Raw genomic sequence first — 10,042 nt, forward strand, 5'->3', positions numbered from 1 at the left:
TCCCTGCTGGCACTCAACATAAGAAACTGAACAATCACACGGTATTGAATGTGACATACCAAGGATCTGCTCTAACAGTGCAAACACACTATGTGGTGGTCAAAATCATCTCATTATCTTTAACCATAAAAGTTATGAAACATTTTAACTCATTTTTTTTAAGTGTCTCGGGGGTTTCCCTAGAAACAACAACAATGATTTATCTTACAGTGACTGATGACAAAAATAACAAGCTAACCTGTTTATTTCTTTTAAGTCACAGCATCAGTAAAACTGCAGGATTCATGCAGAAAATAATTAACCATTTTCTGTTCTCTCCTATGAATCTGAGCAAGTATCAAAGCAAACTACAGTGCTGTTTACTTTTGCACAGTTTGTACATGTTTACTGCGACACCTGAAAAAGCACTGATGCATGCAAGAATGTGTTGCTCTGTAAAATTTTGATGTTGCCTGCAAGGACAACAACAGTACTTTTTGTAAATACCCAGTGGGATGAGTGCTTTACGCTCCGTGTGTTTCCTGCCAAATGGGGATGTGACTGTAAAAGTACCACTGGGTAAAAAAACTAAACAAAACAAAAAAACAGATAACGCCTCCTTTAAAAGCATGCAGAGCAGACAAACCTCTTAGTCAAGATGAGCCTCAAGCTCGGCCATTTCTGAATCAATTATTCATCTGAACTGGATTAGATGGCCCCTGTGATTTCCCTCCTTCTGTCTCCGGTCATCTCTGTCCATGTGTGTCTGTGGAGGGTTTTAGCATGATATGTTTCACATTTCCCTGTTGTGAACATTGCAATCCATGACCACAATGTATCCTATGTCAGAAGTTCTTCCTTATTCTTTGGGAGGGTACTGATCAATCCTGAGTGGTACCTTGAAGTGAGTGGTCTGTGATTCAAGGGATACAAAGCCATTATTCTTTGTTTTTTAACCAGTTTAATCAATTTTATACTTTAGAGACAGGTAGCCCATTTTTCAGTGTGCCATTGGATTTTGGCAGCCTGAGAAGCTTCCTCCACATGTCATTAGCACTTGGCCTGGTACTATACCACAGTGCTGATGGTGGAAGACTCCTCAGACTTGCCCTGCCTGCTGGGCAGAGACTTGAGATACTCCAGGTGGCGCCTGGCATCTTCCTGATTGTGTCTCACATAGTAGACCAGGTAGGAGATGACCATGGTGAACCACCCAAACATGGTCACCAACATGGCCACGTCCGTGGTCTTTTTGAGCACCACACACAGGTCCAGGTCTTTGGCCAGCAGGAAAGGCACACCTTGGGCTCCAGAGTCTGAGGGTTCAGATGTCTGACAGATAATCCCAGTCAAAGACACAGGCTCTAGGTCTAGGCGCGGAAGGGCTGTTTGTAGCTTGCAGTCACAGTGCCAGGGGTTTCCAGTAAGGTTGGATCTTGCTCTTACACCGTCAAAGGCATCTGGGTCCAGTGTCGTGAGCTGGTTGGACGAGAGATCCAGAAATTGTAGAGAGACTGCCAAGCCTCTAAAGGCTCCAGGTTCAAGCAAAGCTAGTTCGTTATGGGAAAGATCAAGTTCAGCTAGCTGTGGAAGATCATGAAAGGCATTGGCAGGGATGCTGGTCAGGAGGTTGTAGTCCAGGTAGAGGCGTTGTGTGTCATTGGGTATGTCCTGAGGGATCTCAGTAAGAAGCAGGTTGCTGCAGCGCATAGTCTTACCACCAAATGAGCCCTCGCTGTCTGAACAGTAGCAGCGTTTGGAGCAGGAAGTTGCAGCATGGTGGAAACACAGTGTCATCAGTACTAAGCTGTGAAACAGCAACCACATAACCACAGAGTGCCGAAGCAGCCAACCTGAGGGTAGCAGCATTGTTGGATGGTGGGCATAATCCCTTTAGAGTAAAACCTGTGCTGAGAGTATCCAGGATGCTGTACCCAACATCAAAATGCCCAACAGCTTGCAAGCCTAGAAGATTGAAGAATACAACCAGTTAATGGAAACGTTTCATGGAAATTGCATATTTTAATGGGGAAAGACAATTCTTTAATGTTTCAGATTTCAGAATATGTAAAGATCATAATGTGTTTCTTTTGAATGCTGCTGTGAGGCCGGTGTGTGATGATTCTGAAGTATGAGAATTAAGAATGAGAGCAAAAAAACAAAACAATTATGAACTTTTAAAGGTTCCTAATTTTGTCTCCTACAATAGGTTAATATGCATCTAAGGTCAATAAACACTTTCTTTCTTTTTCTTATATTGTAGAAAGCGTATAAAATTATTTGTTTGCATCTTCAGTCACTCTAAACCCCACCTGTTTGCGAGCCTGCGCTACTTTGATTGGTCAGATGGCACAGTCTGTTGTGATTGATGTTTTCATTTACATCATGTTTCGGAAACAAAATGTCCATTACCATTAATACTGAATGTCAGCTCTGGAGGATTCATTCATGTGTAATTCCTCAGCATTAGCTTTACCAAGTGTATTTTCCATGAACAAACTGAAGTGTTGATTTCTATGACAATCTGCATTAATTGACTAAATTTTAGGTAATAGTGGGCCCACAGCTGATAAGCAAATGAAACAGAAGCAGATGTTAGTCAAATGATGGGTTCACAAACAATAGGTTGGATATATACTGCTATGCCATCATTATAAAAAAATTCTTTTTACCACTTACTTTTTTGCATCCTTATCTTTTGGAAGTGTAAACAAGTAAAATTGCTTTCGCACCACAGAAATCAGTGTCTTCTTGAAATATTGTTTGCAGGTAGCCAGTGAAAAGCACATACTGATATTATGCAAATTTCTAATGGACCTATGAAGATTAGTTACAAAAGTCTAATTGAAACTGCTGATGACTCGTTTCAAGATTGTTTGACTTGTTTTTATTTATATTTCCTAGTCCTTTTTAATACTATATAATACCACTGTCTTAATATTACAAATACCAATTAATCAAGCCTTGCCATTATTTAACTGCATTTATCTCTTAATAAATCTAATTTTAATTTTCTTGCCACCTCTTTCAGCAATGCCTCATCAATCTCTTGTGGTTTAAGAATTTGTACATAGCCTACTTTGATTGTCTCTAATTAACTTGCAATGAATTACATCCCTTATACACTATAAATAAATGCTGGGTTATTTTTTTTACCCAAATGCTGGGTTCAGGTGTTGGGCAATTCTATTAGGATATTTTTTATTATTTTCTTTTACCCAGATGCTGGTTAATTTTTCTCTAACTAAGCTGCTGCTCCATTTTTAATGCTGAGTTTTTGTTTTTACAACCCAACCACTGAGTTGAGCCTGTCTCCAATGAAACAACCCAGCTGCTGAGTTATTTTTTTTACAATGTAGCATACAAGGCCGAGATGTCAGCTGTGTCAGCAGCAGTCATTTCACATGATGGTAACACCTTTAGCTTAGCAGGACATAAATTGATTTCATACTGAATGGAATTTAATTTGATGTTTATATATGTTCTATAATCTCAGCACAATTTGATTATTGGCAGGTTATGCATCTTCAGTCAGTCACTGCATCTTTCAGCTACGAGTGAAATGCGAGGCAGCGGTCTGAGGTTCACAGTTCCCTGGAGAACAGCAGCCCATCAACTGCTCAGATTTACGGCAACATATAAACCTCTGGCAACCCAAACATCATTTGGCTTTCAAATTAACCAAGGTTGGGTTGTTTTTAAGCCAGCAATTTTTAGAGTGTATCTTCTATTGTCTCTGTGATATATACAGAGAAAAACATACAAAGAACCATACATATGCAAGTATCACAAACTACAAAAACAAAATGACATTTTCTAATAGAAAATGATGCGACTGATGCTTAAAGCAGTGGGGTTTTAGATATCACCCTAATACCTTTTAGCCAGACACACTAAGCAATGCTTTAAAAAAAACTTCAAAGAATATCAGTTCACACTGATATCATTTAAGTGTCACTTCCTTAAAAGTGTTGGTTGAATGAAATCCCTGCTATGATGGCCTAATTCACAACTCTGCCACTGGCATTAATAAAATCCAGGACTGACAAAAAAAAAAAAAAAAAAGATCAAGATGTTTCTTCCAGGACATTTTTATAAATAGGCAGAATGTATTGCTGAACTTCCCTATGCTCACATAAAACATACTAAGTGACCTTTAAATACCTCTTAGTAACTGTTGTCTTAGAACTATGTTATTTATATTCAAATTACTTAGACAGACAGGCCCAGGTAAAGAATTCAATTCTGTGCTTCCTCTGAAATTGTGACAAGAAAACTTATAAGGTATAAGAGTCTAATGTACATGACACAGTGCATGTTGTTAAAAGCACTAATCTATGAGATTGGACTGCCATGGTTTCGCAATACTTTTCTTTGATCTTTTTTAAATCTCAAGTTCTCCCGGGGGTCACTGGAGAAATATTATTGGAATTTCTTATTTAAAAAAAAACATAATAATATCAAGTAGAAATGTAAAAGGATTTGCTTAAATGAATGCCTCCATCCCTTTAATCAATTCAACTTCTATCAAAAACCCCACCATCCAAAGACATATCAGCAAACCCAAATGTTCTAGGTGACAGCTGGAAAGACGCTTAAAAAATGTCATTATCATTTGGGACAGAATCAGGTTTTTTTTTTTGAATGACATTTGCACATATCAGAATTGCAAAGTACAAAGTACAAAGTTTATTGATAAAGTGCCCAAATCTATCTTAATTTGAATATTTATATTAACTTCATTATCCTTACCACAAAAGACAGTCTTTCTAAATATTTCAGATGGAAAAGAGAGTTGCCCAAACGATGTACAGTACAAGAGAGGGCAGGTAAGGAACACTGCCTGCTATTCGATCTGTGGTTGCCATTTTTGATATTTAATCCCACCAATGTTGTAGTCAGTAATCCATAATAATAGTTTAACTTAAGAAGCAGCTCCTTCTTTATGAAGAACAAGTATGAACAACAACTTGTTTTGTAATTTACCATTTTTTATTTATTTGGTCCAACCTTCTAAAAATAGCTTCCCACCATGGCTCATTAATATATGAGTAGCATATAAGAAGCGGCTATCCTCTTACAAATCTTCAGGATAACATGCTCTCGAAGGCAGCTGTCTTGGTTGGCTACAGTAATTTCCAGCCTTGACCATTGTAAGAAAAGCTACAAAACTGATTTCAACTCTGCACAAGCCTGCAGTTTCAACCAATATAAAAATCACTGGTTCTCTATTTATGTATTGCATCACCTCTTATTACCTATAATTTTGAATTTTCCAATTGCAAAAGTCATTGGGTTTGTAGTTGACAAATGGCAGCGGACCCGCCACTGTCCACTTACGCAGATTAAAAATGAAATCGATCTCTAAGTACCTCTTAGTATCACATAACAAGTAGGAGTCTCCTAAAGGAGGGACTGTTTGTTGAAGGGAGGGGGAATAAGATGTTCTAGACTACAAAAAGAGCTGAAATGTCAGGCAAATAGATCCCTAACTGAAGGCTGAAGAAGGGAGAGAGAAAGAGAGAGAGGGAAAAAGGAAGACATTAGCTCAGCTTTCATGCTTCAGTGACCAAAGTCCTTCCCTGCCAAAAACAAACCAAGACAGTTATTTACCCGGGTTTAAAAGAAAAGCGATTTTAGTCTTGCTGTACCACAAAGTATTCTCTATTAAAGTGTCGAAGGGTAAACTAAGGATGAGCAAAGTCATGGAAGATAGGTTAGATAAGAGTCACAACCCCCCTGGAAAATCTGTACCGCTCATGAATACACAACAGGGTTCTGTCATGACATTTTCGCAAACGATAGTGTGGGCTGGACACATAAGGAGAGACCGACAGACAGTGAAAGATGAGGACAACAAAAACCTAAAACACAGATCTGCAAAGAAATACAGCTGAGAGGGAAAGGAAAAATCAATGATAGCTCAATGGCAGCTCAGTGGACAGCGACGGACAAAATAAAGGTTGAAACTAGACATTAGATGGAAGCATGTAGGGGGTTAGGAGAAACCACACAGGATGTTTACATGATTCAACAGAGAGAACAAGAGAGGAAACAAGAGAATCCGAGGAGCAAGTCTTACATTACAGAAGAGAAGAAAGTAGAGAAGGATGAAAAATGGGGTTAAAAGTTTTAGGACAGAACATTTTGGGTGAGAAAACTAGTGTGACCTTGCCCCTGCAATGAAAGGCCAAAGAACCCAATTAGACTGGAAAAGGAAAATAATACAATACATTATTGATGTAAATGCTGCAATTAATTAACATAATGGATGAAAGTCAGAAATTACAGACACAAACATGATATGATTTATGATATGACAATTTATACTTCAGCTTGATCGAAGAGTCATCAAGACTTGTGTTTTGGATTCTTGCTGGGAGCATGGGATGCTTGTGTGCTAGATTACCCACCACATTTCTTAATTAGTAAATGTAGCATTATCCTGTTGCCCATCAAACCACTACACCAGCACTAATCATCACAAATCACAACTCAGTTCAGAAATGCCTGATTTATAATCAGCCATTGACACATACATATTTTTGTCTTCAGCAACTCCTGACTTTTACTGCTATGACTTTTCAGTGAACTGCCATAAGTTTGTGTCCAGACACTCAAACAAGAATACAAGTTATGGTGAAGATAATGAAAAATACATTAGAGTGGCGATGGGAAAGGAGGAAAAAAGCTTTGTCAGAGCTGAACTGGACTGTATTGAATAATGTCATTTGATAGAACTTGACTGAGATGATGACTGGCCTGATATTGCCACTATGTAATTTTATAAAACTGTTATTGCTCATGCGGAATGTAAGCATTATAGGATGAGAAAGCCTGGTAGATATCTGCCTCTGGAAATCTCTAACATTAAGAGCTGCAGTTAGGTAAAAGTTAACGGATATGTTTTATTGATATCTTCGGCTATATTTGGGCTAAAGGATTGTTCAAAAGAACCATGTTTCACTATTTAAAATCCTGTTGACACTCAAAGTAGCCTACTCTAAATTGATTCATTAGTAGGGAACTGTAAAACCCTTTTTTTTTCAATTGTTATATTTCACATAAGTGGTAATATTCAAATGTCTAACTTTATTCAACAGAAATGGAAAAAATGTATTAAGTTGAAATGTAAAGTAGTTTCCAGGGTCACATCAAATTGAAATAGCTCTTTAGGGTAATTGCACATTTCAAGTTTTACAGAGTTCAGTACACCGTAGCGTAAATGTAAAATATGTGTGGGTGCTGAGAGAACAGAGAATGAAGCTTAAAAAAACAAATGCAGGTTATAATAGCTGTTGGATGTACACAAAATATGTTTGAAGCAGCTCATCATTTGGTTTAGTCTGAGTATTTTGAAACCATCACAAGCTTTAATCTTGAGAAACGGTTCTTAGTCTACAAACTGTTGTGTTTCCTCATCTCTAGTCTTGTTTAATAATTCATTTCAAACAATGTCTGAGTGCTCCTGTCTGCTGGTAGTGTGTGATAGTTTACACAGAGACCCTGCTGTCAACCTGTACTGTTCAATTATCTGAGTGAAAAAAAAAAAACCTACAGAAACCTATCAATGACCATCACACACATACTCTTTCATATTAGCTTAAAGGTTTAAACGTGAACAGACAAATAAATTAATGTATAAATAAAGAGAAGAATTAATGACCTTGGTGTCTCCACATATATCACTTGAGGTATTTATTTATTTATTTATGTTTTGCTATATGTTGCAACATCTAAATTACCACATAATACGTTTTAGTAGTTAAAAAAGTTTCATTCACACAAACCAACCTGAACATATTAATACATTTTTAAGCATGGGTACAAATGACTCCTCAAGGTATATTTTCAAACTTTTTCCAACATTTCCACATTTTGCAGTGTATTAAATGATAAGAAAAAGACGAAAGAAATGATAAGTTAAACAGATTGCTTTTTGCCAATTTTACAAGTCACAAGTGTCTTTTAATCAGTTGTGCATCGTTTTTCTATAGTTTTTCTAAATAAAAGCAAGAGTTTACACCCTGATTACAAACCTTTGTCAAACACCTATATACTGAAATATCTTACTCTAGAAGCTTAGCCTACTGTAGAGTAGTTAAGTGTGTATTTCCTTATTTAAATGCGTCGGATTGTATCGTGCTTTCAGTGCACTTCTCATTCAAATACAAGACTGACTCACATTTCTCCTCTCTGTCTTCTGAGATCTCCCCTGCTCTTCTCTGCATTCGCCTTCCCGGGTTTGCTGTAGAGAAGAGAGTTCATTGACATTTGCAGAAATATTCCTTCTTGTTTAGTGCTTGAGATCCGCACGCAGCGCGAGCCATGGATGCGTTTGGACGCGGACAGAAAACGAGAGAGAGAGAGAGAGAGAGAGAGCGCGCGCACTGATCAGTTTCCACGCAACCAGCAGCACACAGCAGCATCAGACGCTACAAAATTAGTCTGGTGATTCTAGATCAGTGGCGTAGCCAGGGGAGGGGCCATGGGGGCACTGGCCCCTCCTGAAAACTGATTGGCCCCCCAGTGTGCCCCCACATTTCTACTTGTCTGTCACTCACAAATTCAAATTATAATCTTTCAGTTTAGTAAATAACTCATGATTGAGTCGCGATGCTTCTCAACGAGGACTAAGAATAGCGAGCTGCTGTTTTCCAAAAAAAAAGCACCTATTTTAAATAGCTGATGTTTTTCGATTAGCGAGTTGTTGCAGTGCAAGAAGTGTTTGGTACTAACGTTAACGTCTTTCGGTGTTAGACAGACCAGGTTCGATGACGATGTTATCTCCTAGAGCAGACCAAGATGCTAATCATTATATTTACTATGCTCCTCTGATGCTGAATTTAAAAGGGTTACTGCGTTACGATTTCGGCCGAACGAGCCGATAAAGGCAACAACGCAATTTAAAGCAATGGTTTTAAAAAAACTATAATAGCAATTCTAATAAAGTCATTATTGAATCATGCAGTCGATTAGCGACTTTTTTCACTCAAGTGAGGTGACGAAACAAATCGTGTAATGTTTATCTAACGCTCCACACTTAAGACTTTTTTTTTTAAAAGTCTATATGGGTGAGACACATGCAGAGGTGGGTAGTAACATTTACTTCGTTACATTTACTTGAGTAACTTTTCGGGGTAACTAATACTTTTCGGAGTATATTTAAAAATGGGTACTTTATACTCTTACTTGAGTAAATTTTTTGGGAAAAATCTGTACTTTTACTTCGTTACTGTGAGCGACGCACCTCTCGTTACTTTATCTTAATGCAATAAATGTTATAAATGCTTCAGTTTATTCCAAACGCGCCGTCTATTTTTCTCTGGGCAATGAGCGATGCCCATTCGCGAATGATTCATTCTTTTGAGTCAATTCTGTTCAAAGGCTTGATCAAACCAATTGGCAAACGAGTGAATTGGTTCGTGAATCAGTTTGAATGAGTTGTTCAGTTCCCTGCCGCACGCGCTGAGCGTCTGAAGCGGTTCACTCAGAGTTGTAACGTTTAAGATCATCAGCAGCGTTGAAAACGTGGCTATGGAACTGCACTGAATTGAAAGCAAATCTGCAAAGGCTATTATTTGCTTGGGATGGAGATCCTTATTAGATGAACGTGTGTGCTGTCTACTGTTTAACAGGTAATAACTTGGGCTACATTCGATTACAGTACACGATACCACTGTGACATTAGTTTGTTGTACGTGTGTGGCTTATAACAGAGGGCAGTCAAGTTGAATGCAGCTTCCAAAAGACAAAAAATAGCCGATTAAGATTTTATTAATTTTAATACAATCACACCGGTGCGAGTACGTTCAGCAAGTCATATCATCAGCTGCTAAATTCAGATCTGTGATCGCTTGCTGGCGCTGAGCCAGAGATAGACGTGTTTTTACAGCGCTGCGCATTATAACCAATCACACACGATTCTTTTGAATGCAATGGCCAATCAGAGGTGTTCCGATGAGTCGCTCGCTGACTGAATACCTCTTTCTGGCGAATCCTCTCGTCAGAAACAACAAAGTGCAGATGTGTGTACGAATCTATAATTAAGATATTGATTTCA

The 10,042-nt window shown here is 38.1% G+C and overlaps 1 protein-coding gene across 1 annotated transcript; it reads right to left on the minus strand.

Moving 5' to 3' along the window:
• Positions 1–226: 226 nt before the first annotated feature.
• On the minus strand, positions 227–8,293 carry lrrc3ca (leucine rich repeat containing 3Ca). The gene is made up of 2 exons (XM_052571348.1): positions 8,165–8,293; positions 227–1,944 (listed from the first exon to the last, which is right to left on the minus strand). Exon 2 carries the CDS (start codon positions 1,846–1,848, stop codon positions 1,048–1,050), a length of 801 nt encoding a protein of 266 aa, XP_052427308.1. The 5' UTR covers positions 1,849–1,944; positions 8,165–8,293; the 3' UTR covers positions 227–1,047.
• Positions 8,294–10,042: the final 1,749 nt, after the last annotated feature.

The sequence above is a fragment of the Carassius gibelio genome, chromosome B12 (assembly GCF_023724105.1).
Source record: "Carassius gibelio isolate Cgi1373 ecotype wild population from Czech Republic chromosome B12, carGib1.2-hapl.c, whole genome shotgun sequence".
In the NCBI taxonomy this organism is placed as follows: Eukaryota; Metazoa; Chordata; class Actinopteri; order Cypriniformes; family Cyprinidae; genus Carassius; species Carassius gibelio.